Genomic DNA, 20,109 nt, shown 5'->3' with positions numbered 1-20,109 from the left:
CATAGCAAAATATCTAGGAGATATGCAAGGAGATCGTCTCTCACGCATCCTTCTCTTTCCACCAGGTTGGTGCTCTTTGAGGCAGAGGTCCTAGATTAGAAAGTAGCAAAGTCAAAAGCTAAGTTATAGGGGTGTGAGAGGGAATGGTATCCTGAAGGCGTGTTATAGGGCAGGCGGGGTATAGGGCAAGTGGAGATGCTAGTCTGGAGCCATAGCAACAAGGGTGGAGTTTGACTCTGTAACAGTATCTCAGATTTTTTTAAAGAGGTGTGTAATGCTGGTCTATCATCCACTGTGGCACCTGTATCAGAAACTCAGACTATCTTACTCCCTTTGATTTTTGTTTTACATTCAACAAACATTTACTAAGCCACCACTACTCACAGTTGACTAGGACTTGGGTCCTGTCATTAGGGAGTCCCACAGTCCGGTGGGAAAGGGAGACGAATGCCATAAACATGATTTGCGATAGTAAAGATAATAGCAAGTTGCTGTAGAACAGAGGGATGATGATAGGTGACACGCTTACCTTTCAGGGAAGGTTACTTGGGGATAGTGAGGCCCGGCTGGGGTCGGGAATGATGAGTAGGAGTTTGACTAAAGAATTGGTTAAAAACATCATGAGGCTATGTCTATACGAAGCAGAAATGATATGGAGGGATCTCTGCGAAAAATGGAATGAATGACAGACTGGAAACGGAGATTCGGTACTCATATTCCATGTTATTCATGTTTTTACATTATTTTGTATTAAATTTTAATGCTCTATAGATCAGATAGTGACAAAAATGGAAGAAAAAAAGGAAACTGAATAGTTTACATATCTCTATCTGCAAACTAATAATAATCTACCACCAGTCTTTATGAACATGAAGCTTTAGCATCTACATTAACTCTTGATTTTAATATTTTATTCAGACCAGTATCCAGAGAGTGGCAAAATAACCTTTAGAAACTTAGAACATCAAGTTCTTTTGACTTATTTTAAAGAATTAGACTATGCATGAGGTTGGGTTTCTCTAGAAACAAGACTCTAAAACAAAGATGGAGTGCAAATAGTGTATTTGGGAAGGCGGGGGTGCCCCAGGAAGCACCAGTTAGAGCAAGCACCTGGGATGGAAGGGCAGGAAGCCCACGGCAGAGTCTCTTACTGAGCAGCTTACAGCTGGAGGTGGCTGGAACCCCGTCCTGCTGAGAACGGCGTGTGGGTGGAGTGCAACATGCGTCAGTGTGGTCCTAAGTAAGGGAAGAAAGTTGGGGTGTTCAAAGGTGCTAGAGTCCTCTGTTCAAATGAAGCCTTACACAGAGGCTACACCAAAAAGAAAAAAAAGAAAAAAAAAAAACAGAGCTGAGAAGAGGTGAAACATCATCTCAGCACCCATTTCAGCCTGGGCCTGGGTCCCCCTCCCCCATCGCTGGGTTCTCCTCGGAACTGAGGTCTTCAAGGAGCCTGGTTTGAGAGGTAATGGCTTTGAAGGCTGGGAGGCCACCAGAAAGTACCTGCAGATACGGCTCCTTCCACGTAATGTGATGGCCATCACTGAGGTCATGAGAGTCTCACATTCAACTTTTTACCTTTAAAAAAAAATTCCCACGCAAGGCTGACGATTTTACTTTCTGGAGGATCAAATGTGAATTACGTTAAAGGACAGGTGTTTCAGGAGCTATTGTGGACGTCGGGACCTGGACAGGAGAGTACAAGAGATGGTTTTTGCATCGTAATTAAAACTGTGTACCTTACATTAACTCCCGAGCCCGTCTTGGGCCACTACTCATCATCACAAAAATGTTACTGCAAGATGTAGTGTCTGGTGTATATAAAAATGGATTTGGATAATTTTGTCTGTGTTTGTTTTTTCTCAGGTTTCTAATATTCAGGCAAGAGCGGTTGTGCTGTCCTGGGCTCCCCCTGTTGGACTTTCATGTGGACCCCACAGCGGTCTTTCTTTCCCCTACAGCTATGAGGTCGCCTTATCTGACAAAGGACGGGACGGAAAGTACAAGATAATTTACAGGTAGCCTGTATCTCCATGTGTTTTCTCCGCTGCTGCACAGTGAAATTGGAGTCATTAAGGAAAATCAGAAACAGGAAAAATTTAGAGGCCTTGCAAACTTTCCTTTAAATAGTTCATTTTAAGAATTAGTGATAATTGCAAGAGTTATTTTTGTTCAGAGTAATTACCAATCAGAAATGACTTTTGTAGAGCTATTTGGTGTTGATGAGCTATCACTTGGTTATGTTAGCTTGTCAGTATAGTACTAAAGAAAAAATGCCATTAACTCCTATCGGGGTAAAAAGTGAGCATGACTTTGAGTTTTTATATACGTCAGTCATGCACTTACATGGTTGATTACCTCTTTTTAGACCCAGACCACTTTCTAGTCTGGTTTTTTGAAATTCTACATTATGGTTTCCTTCCATTTCATTCTATTTCTTACCCTCCTCCAGTGTTTTCTAGCCTGTAGTAAAGATTCCTTGAAAGCATTTCAGCCCAAGACTTTCTTAAATAAGTTTAGCCCACAAGGTAAGGGATTGTCCCACACCACAGAAACCAGGTCACACTGGCTCACTCCTGGGTGAGGCCACTGTGGTGGTTCCCCACCGTACTTAGAATAAAATCCTAACCCCTTACTCCAGCTCCCAACCATTTGGTTCTATTTTGAGAAGTCCAAATTGGTAAAGAAACATAGAGCACCGTTTGCCCCAGCCGCTCCAAGAAACAATGTCCGTCGGGGCAGGATGACTGCTGGTGGCAGAAGCTAACCTCACGTGCCCAGAGGGGCTAGGCTGATGACAGAAGTGAAGAAAGGAGGAAGGTCGGGGGTGAGGTGTTACAGGAGCACTCCTGTCTTCTTCTGAAAGCGGCAACCGCCACTCACCTGAAATAGGTTGTTGCCATAGGGGAATGCAGGCGTAGAGGTGCCGATGTCTTTGGATTTTTTGTTTGTTTTTTTCCAAGAAATACTGGAAATCTGAATTGTTACATAAGCCTTCCTAACGTCAAACTCATCCAGCAAATTCAAAGACACATTAAGGATACAGTGCAGGTCAGACTTGAGAACTGTAGGCACCGTGTGGACACTGGCTTCCAGTTTGCAACTTTAAAAAAGTATTTGAAATAATTTTCAATTTATAAAATGTTGCAGAAATAAAGAAATCAAGGAAGTGACCCAGATTTCGCCTATTAGTTACCTTTTTCTCCTCTTTGGTTTACTATTGGAGTTATTCTCTCTTATTTTTCTCTCCTCCCAACCTGTATTTTTTCCCATTAGTTGTCTATGGCATGGCCTTTTACTGCTGAGTACTTCAGTATACTTCCCAGGAATAAGGATATTTTCTTACATAGCCGCAGTGCAGTTACCAACTTCATGAATATACATTGATAAGATACTTTGATCTAGTCACTGTCCACATTCCAGGTTTATCAGTTCATTAAATACTGTCTTATAGCATTTTTCTCCCCCTCTAGGACAGAATCCTGTCCAGGGTCAGGTATTACAGTCCGTGGACATATGTCTTTCACCTTTAATTTGGAACACTAACACAGTATTTGTCTTTTTGTGGCCCTGACATTTTTTGAGGAATACACTCAAACCCCCACCCCTCACCTTTTAAAAACTTTTAATGGAACATTCCTTATTTTATGTTGGCCATTGCCTCATGATTAAGCTGAGTTGCATTTGCAACTTCAGATCATATAAGTGGTTTTGTTTTATGTAAGAGAGTGTTGATTTGTATGTGTATATATCAGAGAGCTATTGGTATGGATATGTGAGGGAAGCACACTGACATTTCTTCAAGAGAGTTGAGAAGTTGAAGCATTTGGGGTTCCTGCCAAGGTGAATCTGAGAGCTACCTTCAGTTGACAGCTGGTATAGTTATTTTACACTTATATTTATCTCTCTATTTAATTTCCTTATTTGTTTTTATTTATTTACTTTGAAGAACTGACAAGACCTTTTGAAACTTCATTAGTAAGCTAAATCTTGACATTTTCCCGATCTAGGATGACATCATTCAAAAGAATCTTAATTTTTCTAGTCCAGGAGGGTAATAGTACAAGATAGGCAAGTTTATTTCTGGTTTATGGTGGAATCAGACACAAGAGTTCTGAAATCATTGCCCTACATGACTATGAGACCCAAATCCCACACCTGTCTTAACTGTTGAAACTGGTATCATTGACTAATAGATGATTTCTCTTTGCAGTGGAGAAGAATTAGAATGTAACCTGAAAGATCTCAGACCAGCGACTGATTATCATGTGAGGTGAGTTAGGATCTGAGACCTGACCTATGTTGGAGAATTCAGATTGCCGAAAGAAATCATGTGCTCCTTTTCAAAAGTTTTTGGGTAAGGGCACTTGCCTAACCAAAAGTTGTTAATACCTTAGCTCATTGGCCATGCATCAGTGCTGTGCACTTGAGAGCATAGTGATTGGGGAGTACACAGTAAGGTAATAGAAAAATAGTAAGGTCATAGAAAAACAGATGATACCCTGAACTGAATTTTTTAAATGATTTTTAAAATAACTTTCATAGGGATGTCTGGGTGGCTCAGTCAGTTAAGTGTCTGCCTTCAGCTCAGGTCATGGTCCTGGGGTCGAGTCCTGCATCAGGCTCCCTGCTCAGTGGGGAGCCTGCTTCTCCCTCTGCTTGTTGCTCTCTCTCTCTCTTGCTCTCTGACAAATAAATAAAATATTTAAAAAAAAATAAAATAACTTTTATAAAGATCTATTGACTATATGGTTTCACATATAATATTTCCTTTCTGTAAAAGAAATGAATATTTTGCCATTGGTGTATCAGTTGTTTGTTAAAGCCCTTTACATATAAACTGTATGTTCAGCACAAATGTTGCAAGAACACCTTTGGGCCTTAAAAGACAGTAGGTTTTGAAATGAGACAAGTAATGCAAATATCAAATTATCTTTGATAAGAATTAGCCCAACTTGGCAAAACAGTGAATCCATATAATCTGATACATAGTCTGATATCGCTATTGTGATTTTTTTCTGGAATCTCTGCTGTGACTACTATAAAAGCAGAGCTAGCTAATCTTAGGAAGAAACCCAGCCAGCCATAGATTTGTGAAGAGGAGAGTATTACATAAACTTTTACAGAGCTCATCTAATCATTTTAAGATACATTCACATATCCATTTGCAAATAGGTCTCTGAATGTGATCCGTAACATTTTTTAAATTTAAATTTTAACTTAAAATTTTATTTAATTTTATAAGCTGACCAGAAATTGTAATTTTATCTAAAAGAATACACAACAGCGGATTCTGTCTTCATTCTTCATTTATGCATGTGTGTAATACAGTTGCAACATCAAGCACACATTCTTTATTATACTTTCCAAGGTTCTTTCATAATGGAGTGGAGGGAACATAACCTAATAGGGGGAACATATATTAATTATGAGGTAGCTTGAGTTCTAGTCTTATTCTGCTGTGAATTGACTATTTTAACCATGCTTAATCACATAGAATCAAGGCCACAATTTTCTCTATAACAAAGGTAGGGTAGTAGGGATGTCGTCAGATTATAATACCTTATTAGCCACATAAGTGTTTAAAACTACATTTAAAGCCATACATAAAAGAGCAGGGTGTTTTATATTCAGTCTCAACATGCTTATCTGCTTGGTTGTTGTATTGCATAGAACTCTGTTAAAACTCTCTCTTCCTGTTTAAATCAAAACATTTGGATTTTGAATCAGTTAGCTTCAGCCCAAGCATATTGAACTTTTCACAGTCTGTACAAACAAAAAAATGTGTGTAATTTGTGAAACTGAGATGATAATAGAAATACTTTATCCTTTCAAATGGTTGATTTAACAATGAACCAGAAAATGTACCACCATATAGGGAGCCATGTAAATGTTCCATGTTAGTCATTGTTAACATATATTTCCTTTTCTCTCCATCTTTTAACAGTTGATTGTTATTGCTTTATAAAGGTTTACTTTATTAATTTCCTGCTCATTCATGAGCTAACAATGTCTTTTTAAAGAAACTTAAATGTCTTCAGGAGTCTGCCCTTGGTTTGCCATTCAAATCTGTTGTTTCCCTTCATTTCTTTTTAATTCATCTCACAAAGGGTAAATTCTGACAACATTGGCTCATTGGTTCTTTTTACTGCCATGTCTTATAAGCGTCTTGAACTCCCAGGCAGATAAAAGGAATAATCAATGGCTGCCCCAAGAGGAATAGGAACATGAGGTAGTTAACTCTCTAGAGGCTTTGGACCCAGACTTTCCCCTGACACATCAGGGACCCCATCACACCAGTGCAACACTACACACCAGCCAAGGCACTACCGTTATGTGGTCTCTTTCTCTGTTTGCCAGAGAGTTAGAAAATTCTCCTCTTTTTGGTCGTAATCTCTCTTAGTAGTTAAAAAAAATTCTCTCCTAATAAAATTGTCTACAGTCCAGATTTTCCTTTTTCCCTGCCTGGTCCACAGTTCTTGTAGATCATTCACTCTCTCACCTTATACAGTCTTTCCTTTTTCAAGCCAGAGAAGAATCGAAATGCTTGCAACTCCTGCTTAGATTTAGCTTCCACTGTCTTGAATTGCTTTGGTGAGGCAGCGTGACAGTAGGGGACAGAGCTTGGACTTGGGGGTTAATGGCCCAGTCCCTTAGTAAGGGTGTGTGCTTAGGCAAGCCATTTAAACTCAAATGGCCTTGTTTTCTCATTTATAAAATGAGAATAAGAAGGATACCAGCCTCAGGAAGATGGTGTGAGAACAAATGAAGTATATGTGCAAACCTATTCTAAATCTGTAAAGTGTATAAATGTTGTTTCTGTTTGTTCTGTTTTGTTTTTCCAAGATGTTGCGGTGTTTCCATGCTCTGATGATAAAAAACTTCATGACACAGGTTCAAAGCCTGTGCATGTTTTGACCATATCACTTACTATTTTATTTTATTTTTTTAAAGATTTATTTATTTATTTGAGAGAGCGAGAAAGAGAGAGAGAGTACATGAGAGGGGGGAAGGTTAGAGGGAGAAGCAGGCTCCTTGCTGAGCAGGGAGCCTGATGCAGGACTCAATCCAGGGACCCCAGGATCATGACCTGAGCTGAAGGCAGTCGCTTAACCAACTGAGCCACCCAGGCGCCCCTCACTTACTATTTTATTGGGATAAAGATATGTCATACTTGGCACCTGAAAAAAAAAGAGGAGCAAAATCTCTTTTTATGATGTAGCTGAGTTAACATTCACAACGTCTTAGTTCCAGGAAGTAAGCTCATATCAAACACAGTAGCCTCAAATATAATTTTAAATTTAACACTCACCTCTAATGCCTCAAAAGGCTGGATGGAAATAATTTTCTCACTAAATTTCCATAATAGAAGCTGCAGAAGAATTCCATTACTGGATGACTGCAAAATAAGCAATTACATTCATTGCCATTTTTATTTATTTGTGTGTTACCAATTAGAAAGTGTCACCCTGGTGCAAGTCTGTAGAGCCACTGATGGAAACGAGAGAGTTCTTTCAGCAGTTCCAAGCAGGCTACCTTCTCCTTCCAGTTCCTAACACTGCACGTTTCAATGAAGGCCTGCTGAAGTCTCCCTGTACCACCTTCAGTAGAGTGAAGGGTTTCTTTTTCATGTCATATACTAAAGTCCTGTCTCGGGCTTCTTTTCTTATATTTCTTGTTGCCTTCGATTTTTGCCACTCTGATTCCATCCCCTTCATTCAGATCGTTCTGTATCTTCATTCCGTGCTTTTTCCTATTTTCAACTCTTTTTCTCCCTTCTGTTAGTGAGTATTGCCTGAGTTCACCAATCAGATGTACAAACCTTTTTGTGGGGGGGGGGGTGGCTGGGTGGCTCAGTCGTTAAGCGTCTGCCTTCGGCTCCAGTCATGGTCCCAGGGTCCTGGGATTAAGCCCCACATGGGGCTCCCTGCTCCGTGGGGAAGCCTGCTTCTCCCTCTCCTACTCCCTCTGCTTGTGTTCCCTCTCTTGCTGTGTCTCTCTCTGTCAAATAAATAAATAAAATCTTTAAAAAAAAAAAACTTTTTTAAAGTAGCAGTCTCTTGATCATGGGTGCTGTCGTTGACTGGTGCTTAGCTAGGCTCACTTCCTGGGCAGGATAGCTCGTGACCTCTCCCTATCAGCCCACTGGGATCGGGACTCCTCCAGACAGTGCTACCGGTCATGGCTCTATGGCTGTTTAGGTTGGCACTTGCCATGCCATTTAGGCCAAATCCCACATGAAAAATTGTATATTGAGACATATTAGGTTTTAAAGATTTTTTTTTCATACTCATTTTTTGCTATGAGTTTTTGTGTTTAATTTCTTACCTAACTATTCAGCCTTTTTTTTCTTCCTGGTGATTGAGGAAAGTAATACTCCTATTATGTTAATTTGAAAAATTTAGGTGTTGGGTCTTGGGTTAGATTCTTACCAAAGTCATCACTTTTATATTTGTTACCAAGTTCTAACACAAATTGCTTTTTGCATTTTAATGTTGGTTGAATGTTTCAATTTGTAATTACCAAAGTGTATTTAACATTCAGTGCTTCCATATAGGGCATTGTATTATTTATTGTATAAAGCCACCAATACAGAATCTTATTTGTATGTGTGTGTGTGAGAAAGACAGAGACAGAAAGATCGTGTGTGTGTGATTATATGTTGAAGAGGGAGAAATGAGAAAAATCCAGTACATACATCATACATGAATAACTATTTTATAATACTTGTAATGTAAGTATATAACTTTATATACATAAACATATTCATTGATTTGTATGGATATTTATACACAAAAATACCATATTCCTAATTGGTAGTTTTAGAATTAATACTGACATTGAACTAACCGTTTTATTGTGGAAGTCAAGAACGATGGGATAATCAGGAATTTGAGTGGTGGAATGGGTAGCAATTTCATGACAAACTTTGAAGCAGTTTTCCAGTCATTGGCATTAACAGTTTGGCAAAGAAATTGTCCAGAAATGATATCACGTAATAACATTTCTCAGAAAAATTACATGATGAAATATTTCCAAAAATATGGTTGACCGTCTCAGTACAGAATTATGAAATAGGTGTTATTGACTAGAAACCGTGGCTCCTACCATGTCACAGATGTGCTGGAGGAAGTTGGAGGCGAATTTCTGAAATTTTAGGAGCACCTGTTTCATGAGCATTTAGTCAGTATTTAAACTGAAACAAATGTGAAAACCCAACACAAGATTAATCATATCATTAGAAAAATGTATTCTTCTTGGCTGGGATAAATGCAAAAGGAACTGAACTGTTTGCTGATTTGTTTAACCCAAGAAACTGATCCTCCTTTCACATGATGATACTTAGAGAAACACATCACCATCCTATGAAAAACATTATTACAATGTTCTTAAAAATAAAGTGTCATTTCCAGAGACTTTTCTGTAAAAGTGCCTGCTAAAAACGGAACAGTTAGTTGCTATCTATTTACTGAACAACTTTAATTGACAGATATAATCGTGGTATACTTAGATATCATGTCAGCTTTTAGATATTATATGCAGCACGTTTACATTGCCATGTAAAATGGATCTCATTTCCTTTGAGGACAGACTTTTACAAGTGCAAAGCACTGAGTCCTGATTTAAACTATAACATTCTTTGATTTGAAAGACAAGAAAAATAACTCCTTGTGGCTTGTACAACTGTGCATCTTCAACAGCCTCAAATTTTTATTCTGTCGTCAGGATCCTCTGTTCCTCCCATCAGCAGTCATCCTGCCAACCTGGCTATCAGGAGCTTCAGTCACTCCTGTCTCTCTAGCTCAATAAATGTGGATTTTATGACTCCCAGAATCTTATTAAAGAGCAAGAGTGCACTTGACTGAGTCCAGGTCTCCGCAGATAACTCACCACAGTCAGCCAGCCCTTTGTAGGCCCTTGTCCCTGCTTCCTTTCCTCTGCTCTATTTGCCATGTAGATTTGGAGGCTGACTTTGTGCGAACATTCAGGACACAGTCAACCCGAATAGAGTCTGAGTTTGTAAACACATGCCCAGTGACTGTGAAGTGAAATTCCTCCTAGGAACCTAAGTGGGTCAAGAGCTGGGTCCAAGGCAGCTGAGAAGCCATCTCCATGTTGAGGAAACAGCAGGAAGTGGTGGGGACTTGAACTGGACAGCACCTGCCCCACCTCTCCATCTGGTTACTACCATGCAAGTATGCAGCTGTGTTGGTAGAACTTCTAAGTTTTGAGAGAAACTAGAGGTTCATTTTTCTAAATGAGAGATCTCCAGAACTTTAAGTGTTGGCTTGATCTTTAATTTTTTATTTCAGAAATTTTCAGATACAATCAGAAGTAGACAGTAACTCATGGATTTTCATAGACCCATTGCCCAACTTCTCATTTCCTTGCTGCCTCCACCTACTACTCCTGCCCACACAGCTGTGAAGTCCAGACATCATAATATTTCATCTCTGCACCACATTACCATCATCACATGCCCATCCAAAATAAGCAAAAAGGATAATTCCTTCAGGTCTTTAAAATTCAGTGACTGTTTCCATTTCCTCAACTGTCCTAAAAATGAAGGCTTTGTTTCTTCAGTTTGTTGTAATTGAAATTCAGACATGGTCTGAATATTCCTTTCGGCTGGTATCTCATAAATTTCTTTTCATCTGTAGGTTTCCCTCCCTTTCTTTTTTGTCCCTTTGCAGTTTATTTGTTGGAATAATTTTTTTTTTTATCCCGTAGAATTTTTGGCAGTATGAATTAGGCTGATTGCATCCCTGTAGTTTTGCTTAATATATTCTCTTTGTGTTTTGTGGCAAAGAGGCTTAATCCAATACAGGTTTAGTTTTTCTGGCAAAGGTTTTATAGATAGTGGCATTATCTTTCATTAGGAGTGCGTTATGTCTGCTTATCTCTTTCTGTACCAACCATTGCCTGTGTCCTTCCATTCATGCATAGGTGGCTGTGATTTTATTTTTTTTTTCCTCCCTTGGGCCAGATGTAACCCATGAGCCACCAGCTGTAGAATCCAACCAGTCTATTAAAATTTAGGCAGGAACCCTGCCCATGTCTGGAATGTTCTATGATTCATTTTAAGTAACTTAACTCCCAGTGAGCCTGTCCTGATACATAGAAATGATCTTGCCAAATCTACCATTCACTTTTATAATATGTTCCTACTTACAGTGAATGCAAAAAGGGACATTTCTTTTCATTAGGTTGGGTGAAGAGATCCTAATAAGTACCCTTTGTTTGGATCAGATGTCGTGGTGTCCTCCCATAAGGCAAACAGGTCAAATATCCAGTAAATATGTGTCTCACCTTTTAAGATGGAACTAGGCATTAGTACTTTTAACATGCATGACTTTCATAAATTCTTTGTGTTAGATCTTGAGAAAGGACCTTGCAAATCACATACCTAATTAGGTCCTGTTTTCCATAATGTTGTTATCTCTAGCCATTGTTTATGTTCATCGGGTAGAGTGAGGGGAGATAGATTGTGGGTGTTCAGAGAAGCGTTAATTTGGGGATGAGTAAGGACAGTAGGCAGTAGAGTCTAGCGGTTAGATTTCCACGACTGTGTTCAGTTGAGGCAACTTTCTAGCTGTGTAGATTTGGGAAGCTTACTTCCCCTTTTGATTCTGAGTTTTCTTCTATCTTTAATGGGACCTCAAGAATTAAGGGCTTGATTTATTTACCAACTCTGATTAGCTTAATCCTTGCATCTCTTTTAGGCAGCAAAAGTTTCTTTGTTGTCTTTTTAAAAGAGTAGATTTTCAAGTTGGATTTTTTTTTAATGCTCAATATTAAGGAAAAATAGGAAAGAAGGTGGTAAAAAATCAACATAACCCTATTTTATGCTATTTGAAAGAAGTATAATTTTATAATAGTACGTTGTATGCTTTTTCTTCATAGTTTCTCTGGAGAAATTGTGCCCATATGTTCAGCATTGAGCCAGGCATTTTAATGCGTAGAGTACGCAGCTTTAATCTCGGTGCCAGGTGCAAAAGTAAAATGTTCACATGGATAAACTGTACCTGAACATTATGTTTGTTGAGTCAGAGATGCACTTGGCAGTAGCAAGCATGTTTCTGTGTGTGAAGCATCCATATTTCTACCTAAATATCTGCAGTGTTCGAAACAGTTTAAAGATCCCATTGTTTGTACTTCTCTCTCCAGTTTGTAGGCTCTTAGTGCTACTTCTTGTCTCTTTTCAGCCAACCCTGAACTCTACTTTCAGCCTCCTTCCACACAAAGTCAGCTGGAGAGTGGCTTGATGATTTTACAATGTATATTTAAAGACCATTTTGGGAATAAGGATGTATTCGTTCGTTCCTTTTTTCTCTCTCTCTTTCTTCCCCTTCCTTCCTTCCTCTTTCTCTCTTTCTCTCTTTCCTTCTCTTCCTCCTTCCCTCCCTCCCTTTCCCTCTTTCCCTTTCTTTCTTATTAATTTATTTGAAAAAGAGGGGGTAGGGGAGGACTGGAGGAGCAGAGGGAGAGGGAGAGAGAAACTCAAGCAGACTCTGCGCTCAATCTCAGGACCCATGAGATTGCAACCCGAGCCGAAACCAGGAGTTGGGAGTCGGGTACTTAACCGACTGCGCCACCCAGGCGCCCCAGGGATATTTTCTTCTTCGGCATATTGTTTCCCAGTCAGTAGACCCTGCTTGTCTTAATTGGGGCAGAGGGTTCTGACCATTGGTGGAAGGAGAGGAGTTGAGGCCCATTCCCTGCTGGGGTCATTATCTCCTGGAGATACTGGCCATAGTTAGGACAAGACCAGTAGGTAAGAGAAAGAGTCATGGCATGTACTACATAAATTCTGTTCTTCTGTGGAAAGCCCTGGTGCAAACCTGAAATAAAAACCCTGGTCTTCCGCGATGGCCACCGCCACTGACTGTCTTTGTTTGCTTTCAGGGTATATGCCATGTACAATTCCGTAAAGGGATCCTGCTCCGAGCCCGTTAGCTTCACCACCCACAGCTGTGCACCTGAGTGTCCCTTCCCACCGAAGCTGGCACACAGGAGCAAAAGTTCGCTAACCTTGCAGTGGAAGGTGGGTAGCTGCAAAGTGTTGGGCACAGTCTGACCTTGAGCCATTTGAAACGTTTTCATTCAGCACTACTCCCGTCTGGTGATGGTGTTTGATTTTCTACATAGTAACTATGTGAAACAAATTATTATGATATTGAAAGTTGTTATGTCTATAAAAACTGGGCAAAGCAGTGTAGAAGGTGGAAATACAAAGAAGATCTGAAGGGATAAATCTTTTAGGTTCATGAGCAATATGTTATACATGATATGAATACTTAAGATACCTGAATTGCATCACTTTCTAATGGTTTCGTTCATTTCAACAAACGTTTGAACTGAAAACTTTAGTAGAAAGTTTTCATGAAGAAAAGTTTAGAGATAAGTTGGTTTCGGCTCCATTGGCTTCTTTCAGTGGTGACTCTAAAATGTTTAATATTTAAAACTGCCTAGAATGTTAAGCGTTCTAACTACATTAAGACTTAACTAACTTTTACTGATTAGGCTTTATTCAGTTAGGGTTACTCATTATTCTTTAAAGTCTGAATTGTATAGTAGTTTTCATAAAATATAATTTACTGGCTACAAGTAACTCTTGTGAAAGAGAGGTCTTTATGGTGTCTCATTAGCTTATTAGCCACAGTTGTGTGTTCACAAGAAGATAGCAGATTCTGTTATCAATCTCTATAGTCATTATTTCTCTGTGTTTATATTTTAAATGCAGTTTAAGATGTGAAATTTCTAGAGGTAGAGATAAAGAGTTATGGTGTTTGGGGAATACGCTAATGTGTGAAAGAAGTAAGATGGCTAGGGAGATCTTATATTGGTGAAGACATACTTTGTCCTTTGGTTCCCAGTGCAGGAGGTTGAATTTATGCAGGGCATCCATAAAGGCCTTTGAGAGCCGTAGTTAGCAATAAAGCCCGGGCTTCTGGAGACCCTTCTCGTGTGGGCAGCTGCATTCTCATGGCCACTGGCCAACATGGTGTGTGTTACTTGGCAAAGGCAAAGTTTAGACTGGCTTAGAATCTGAACTATTTTATTTTCCTTCCTGGCTTCCAGGGATAATCCAGGTCAGTGATTCCCTACCTTTTCAGAGTTGTAACACCCAACTGGTCATCATAAGTCCTTGGAGATACACATCCATTTTAAAATATGGTCTCTATTTGCGCATGTACATACATGAACATTATCTTTTTTAAAGGAAAGAATTAAAATTCATTTTGTTTGGAAAATAAAAGAAATCTTAAGATTACCAGAGGGACCCCGGGGTCTTATAAACCTAAAGTTGGGAATCACTGATACATACTCAGCTTAAAACCTGGATGAAATCCAGGTCTTAGGCAGACCAGCGTCTTCAAGAAAAAGGTTACTTATTAGGAGGCAAATAGTTCACATTTTCGTTCTTCCTTTATTTAACTATAAATCAGAAACATACTCTTATTCCATGAAGTCAAGTACAAACTTGAAAGTTTAGGATTCTGTTCAGTTTTCATTAAATGTCCTTAAAACGGATTTCCTAATCACAGTGCACCAGCTGGGGGCTCGAGGACAGGGGCACAGGGCTCTGACTGCCCACCTGTCCTTGAACCCACAAACACACAGAGAGTCAAGATCTTCTCACTTCTTGTTAGTCAGCAGCAGGAGATGGGGCAATACAAAAACCGAAATCAGTGCGCCCACGCTCAAGGAATTAAGAACTCGGTGGTGGGGCAGGATATCCTAGAAGAAACTACTGAAAGAACAGTTTCTCTAGAGAAATTTATAAACATCATAAACATAGTTTTTATCTTAGAAATGGAGTCTCATCTAAAACTTCGATTGTGTCCGTTATTTAGAACTTCATATATATCCCTGTTTCCCAAAATGAGCCCACAAAGTCTGAAATTACAGTTCAGTAGAACATAGAGCACTCCCCTGAAATCTGGGTTTGAGACTCAGGGGTGATGTGACCCAGACGGTGAAAGGAGGGAGAAGAGTTTCTTGATAAATTTAACTAGTATTTACTGAGCCCTTGATGATGATTTGTTAGTCACAAATATAAAACAACAGCTATTGTTCCCCGAGTGCTTCCTGAGTTGCCCAGTAGTTGAATAGGTGATTTATATATATTCTCCCAATTACTTATCACATCATTTATTCTCGGAACACGAAATTAAACAATGATATCATGTGACTAACAAAAGACCACACTTGACAAACGGCCGAGCTGGGCTTTAGGTGCAGTTCTGGGGACCCGGCTGCCTTTTGCTAGGGGCTGAAAAGTGGTTTGTGGGACTCCTGCTCCTTCCTGGGGAGGTGGGGGGCGGTGGTCAGGCCCAGACACATTTGTGCAGTGGGGAGACCTGGTCTAGCCCTCCCTCGAGCTGCCTCCTCCCTCCCTCCCTCCATCTTACTACCCTCCTCCAGTGAGGGACCACACGGCAGCACCCCGTTCTAGCAGGGCTAACCCCACAAAGCACTCTTCTCCAAAGTTCTCCACTCCCCTTCCCGTTGCCCAGTGCTCGTTTTCTCAGTGAAGTAGATCTCCGCCTGCTTTTAAGAGGAAAGCAAAAGATGAGACTTCTTTTTGCTAGCATGCAGAGAGCTAATTGCTCCTGGTAATCTCCCAGGGGAATCTCCCTTTTTTTTTCTCTCTCTCTTTTTTTTTAAAGGGAAATCTCAATGGCGCAGAAGGCTTTCTAATCTTAAGCACTTAAAAAAAAAAGGAAAAAAAAAAAGCTGTGTGGAGGAAGTTATAAAAAAACATATACTCTTAAACCCTGAACCTGGCTGAGTCAGATTTAACCGCCGGACTCCAAGCAGCATCTACATTTCTCAGCCGCCTTTTTTCTCCCCCTGTTCCTAAAGTGCCTCTTGAAAGTCTTATCCCCAGAGGAAGTAGGGCACCATGTGGGTGTAAAAAGGAGAAAGCAGGTTTGGCTCTTTGTGGGGTATGATTTATTAGTAGTGGGGCTTTCTCTACAGTTGAATTGTACTAAAATTCATTTGTGATAATGTTTCCCAGGGAAACGCAGGAGCCACCAGGGTTACCCGCCCGAGGGGACAGCACAGGGCTAGCGTGGGTAGTGTATTTGAACCAAGTGGAGGGCTCGTAAGTTTTGTCTGTGAACTGCTTTCCCTAATCTCATTTTACTGGTTTTCTTTTTTTTAGGCACCAATTGATAATGGTTCAAAAATCACCAACTACCTTTTAGAATGGGATGAGGTAAGCATATTTTCATATCCATCCATCTAAAACACCATTTCAAAAATAAAATTGCTGAACAAATACCATTTTATTCTTTTTTAAGATGTGCTAAACACATGGGAAAAAAGAACGTAAGTAGTGAAAAATTTAAACCTATAGTATTGACTGTGGAAGAGGGAGACGGGCTAAAGTAGTGTAATGAATTGTATTAAATTGCATTAAATATATTTACTTGGCTTATTTGCAAGAAATGCTACAGAATCGAAAGGCAGGGTCTTATCTCTTGTGGAGTCCCTAGTGCCTAGCCAGCCATCAATTTGTATTAAGGATCGACTGCTTTGTTATCTTGACTGCTCAGGGCCATTCTGCATAGATGGTTTTGATAAGGTAAACCACAGTGTGGCTTGGGAAGCATAATTTGTTTCTTCTTTTTGACGCCATGGATATACTTCGGTATTGCCCTGTTGAGCGTTCTCTGTGGGAAAGTTGGAGCCGTGCCTGGAGGTCTCACTCTCCCAAAGGCATGTGTGATCACCCTGTGGACTAGACCGTCCTATAACAGGCACCCCTTTGGCTGTTTCTGTCACCCTCAGAGGCCCTAAGACGGTATCCATGGTGAAGTCTCCTTATTCTCGAGCCCACTCTGTGCTGAATGGTGACCCTGTGCATTTCTGGCCTTGCTAACACTACCCACAGAATCTCAGGCAGGAAATAACTGGATGCAGAAAGAAGCCTTTCGTTTCTAAAAAGGAACTGTACTTTTTGTTCCTGTAGATTTTAATTCTGTTCACTCATTTACCCTTGCTCTATTCTATCTTTCTGTGGGTGAGCAAACAGAGAAAGGATTTCGAGAATAGGAAATGTGGAATTGGGGGAGAAATGCAATTTAACTAGTCTTTGTGACTTAAATTTAGGGGGATTTTAAAGATTCAGAATTCAGGCTTAGGCAAAAAGTGACTTGTTGAGTGTGGAAAAAATATTTTCTTCAAATGTAAAATGAAATTGGACGAAACTCTCACGATGAAATTTTGATGTGAAAAAGGGGGCCCTTCATCGCTTTCTGCATTAGTGTGTTTTCCCATCTGGGTTGCATCTGAAAGCTGGAGTTCCAAGTTACCCAAGACAACGATCTATTGTTCCGGGGATCCTTGTGAATAGTTCCTACGTACAGATTGGTGAAATCTCAGACTTGACCCGGGGTATTTTGCAGATGAGGTGGGTTTCATTTTAAGGTGGTTTGAGTGGAAAGTGAAACCACCCCTACGGCCCTTGTGGAAAGAGATTTTTATAGGCAGTCCAGGAAGGCCGGAAAGGAACCTGGCTGACCTGTGAGCACAGGGCAACATCTTACCATCCCCTCTTCCTCTGAAAGGACAAGTGAGAGTTTAACGGAAAGTGTTAAGTGTGCGTTGGTTTGTTGCACTGACCTGCCTGATGTTTTTTCTCCTATCTTGAGGTTTTATATCAAGATCGAGTTTACCACTAAAGAGGAGGCATTTTTCCTTTCAGATCTCCTCCAGGCTCTGTGTGCGTGCATGTGTGTATATGTGTGTGTGCGTGCCCACGCATGTGTGTCTCCTATGTTTTTTTGCTGCTTTGGACCATGGCCTCATAAGTTAAGTAGGGTCAGAGAAGTTGAGCATTTGAATGGGAAACCTCCAAGGAGAACCCAGGTGCTACAGGAAATGGTAATGGTGACTGAGTTGTTGGCCTCCTTCCCTTTGAATTTGGATTGAAAGTGCCCTGGCAGGATGCGTGGAGGAAATAAGCTACAGCCACAAATGAAATGGAGAAGCTTTGTCTAATGACCATTTATAATCATTAGCACCCACTATAGCCTGGTGACCACACAACGTTAAATTGTTTATTTTTGGCCTCCTCTTGCCTTTTCCCTGCTTGCTCTCTTTCCATCCTTTCCTTGCTCCCATCTTAATTCTTCAGCCTTCCCCGTCTTCATTTTCTCTCCCACCTTCTAATTCCTGCTGGCGCTGGCTCTATTGAGATTTACCAAAGACTCCAGGTTAGTGGACTCTCACCCACTGTAGGCCTTTTGCCAACATAGGAATCCTTTTGTATTCTGTGGCTTAATATTCACCTTGTAGAAAAACTTCTGGACCCCAAACTCTGTGAAGCACTCCCTGGCCTTTTAAGTTCCATGAGCCCCCTTGGTATAATTGAAAGAACGCCAAGATTAGGAGCTGTGGATTCTGTTTCTGGTTTTACATGGGCAGCTTGACCCCTCCAGTCCTCAGTTTACCCATTAGCTCGTGTATATTTACATCACTGATGCTCTCTCCAAACTCCTTATTTAGGATTGTCCCTTGTGATAAGAGTATGTTTTAGGATCCTTTTCACTGGTGTTTGGCCTGTGCATTTATTAAATATTTCAGCATTTGTGGAGCATGCCCTCAATGCCTCAACACTATATATGGTCCTAGGAGGGATCTGTGACATAAGGAAGGTAATGTTCTTACCCTGAGAGCTGAAGAAGCTAATGTAATGCTATCCTCTTGTACTCTTAAACAGACATAAATAAAACAAACTGAACCACATGCTTCTCAAATTTTTCCATCCAGTAGCTTCTTTGCTTGATACTGTGCCTCTCCTTTTCAGTCCTTCTAAAAAAAGATTTAAAAATGGTATCTTTGGGTTTCCTGGCAGTGAGAATAGAAGCAATAGTAACCAATTCATTCCTGCCTATTTCAGAAGTAAAGTTTCTAACAGAACAGCCTAACAGTTTGTGTTTCTAAATTTGGGGCTAGGTTAGGGACAGTAGTCCTCCTGAGGCAGCTCACTTGGGTTGGTTTTTGCATCCCACATTCCCATGCTACTCAAGCCTTGACTTCCTGAAGGAAGAAAATCAAAGGCACCAAGAACAACATCTGCCCTCCAGGAAATATGAGCATGTGAGGCTCTGGCTATCCCTTCAAAACCTTCTCCTGGTAGTCTCTGGAGTCAGGTACACCTGGTAACAGGGACTCTTTCTAGAATCTGCCCTAGTGGAGTATGGTGGGGCAGCAGAATGGGAGGGGGTGTTTTGCTAGAGTCACTCCCCTCTCCACACCGAACCCTCTCCAGAGCCTGAGCTCTTCTCTCCCAGGATGTCCGTCCGGACCAGCCATACACCCCTAAGCCTCTCTGTTGCCCAGGCGGCTGGAAGGGCAGAAGGACAGTAGGGTACACAGAGGAACAGATTCCTACCTGAGAGGGGGACAGGCACCACTCCGAGTCTTGAAGAAGGTTGTGTTCAGGAGTAGCACTCCACCCTGTTTCCTCTCTGACAACTGGTCTGAGAATCACGGCTTGGAGTGAGATGGCCCCATCCATGTCTGGATGTCCTTTTCATATTTTTTTTATAGTATTACAGCACTGGTTAGAGTACTCGGAATACTTTATTTTTTTGTTCAGTTTTTAATCACCATTCCAATAAAAACTATGGGAAATTTTGAAAGAGCATCAAGTCCTGTTGTCATGTTTCTTAGAGAAAGGCCTCACTAACGGAAGAGCAGCGGCATAGAGACAGTGAGTACCTGGCCTGTATTTCTGCAGGGACTGGGAATGGTGTGTGGGGTTGACCATGGGAAGAGCTAATAGTTAATCAGTGGCTAACGGCTGCTCGTCTCTTAAGGGCAGGTGTGGCCCTGATGGGGAAGAGAAAGCAGAAACCTATTACCACTCAGAGGGAAGCTGATTCTCTCCCCAGAATTCATTGTCATCCATGTTGCATCATTGTTCCAGAGAATTCACTTGGAAATTACTGATAGTTCTGCAAGAGGTATAGCTACCTACTTTTCTCTGTTAATAGTTGTAACTAGACAGTTCCTCAAGTTTTAAGTCAGTGTGGGAAGTAACTCTGACGGGGAGATGGTAATCAGTCACTAAAAATGGAACACACAGGTGTC

The 20,109-nt window shown here is 40.7% G+C and overlaps 1 protein-coding gene across 8 annotated transcripts in view; it reads left to right on the top strand.

Annotated features, from left to right (window-relative positions):
* Nucleotides 1-20,109, top strand: part of FNDC3B (fibronectin type III domain containing 3B) — a 342,865-nt gene that overhangs the window by 251,363 nt on the left and 71,393 nt on the right. For all 8 annotated transcript variants that reach the window (XM_088025487.1, XM_088025441.1, XM_028100958.2 and 5 more), the window contains 4 exons: nucleotides 1,864-2,015; nucleotides 4,211-4,270; nucleotides 12,904-13,042; nucleotides 16,172-16,225. In XM_088025487.1, the coding sequence (XP_087881613.1) occupies nucleotides 1,864-2,015; nucleotides 4,211-4,270; nucleotides 12,904-13,042; nucleotides 16,172-16,225 (405 nt within the window). The remainder of the gene's footprint in view (nucleotides 1-1,863; nucleotides 2,016-4,210; nucleotides 4,271-12,903; nucleotides 13,043-16,171; nucleotides 16,226-20,109) is intronic.

Source organism: Eumetopias jubatus, unplaced genomic scaffold (assembly GCF_037043125.1).
Source record: "Eumetopias jubatus isolate StellerSeaLion01/CBP00866 unplaced genomic scaffold, mEumJub1_p1.0 scaffold_1, whole genome shotgun sequence".
Lineage (NCBI taxonomy): Eukaryota > Metazoa > Chordata > Mammalia > Carnivora > Otariidae > Eumetopias > Eumetopias jubatus.
This window is presented reverse-complemented; position numbering and strand designations above follow the sequence as displayed.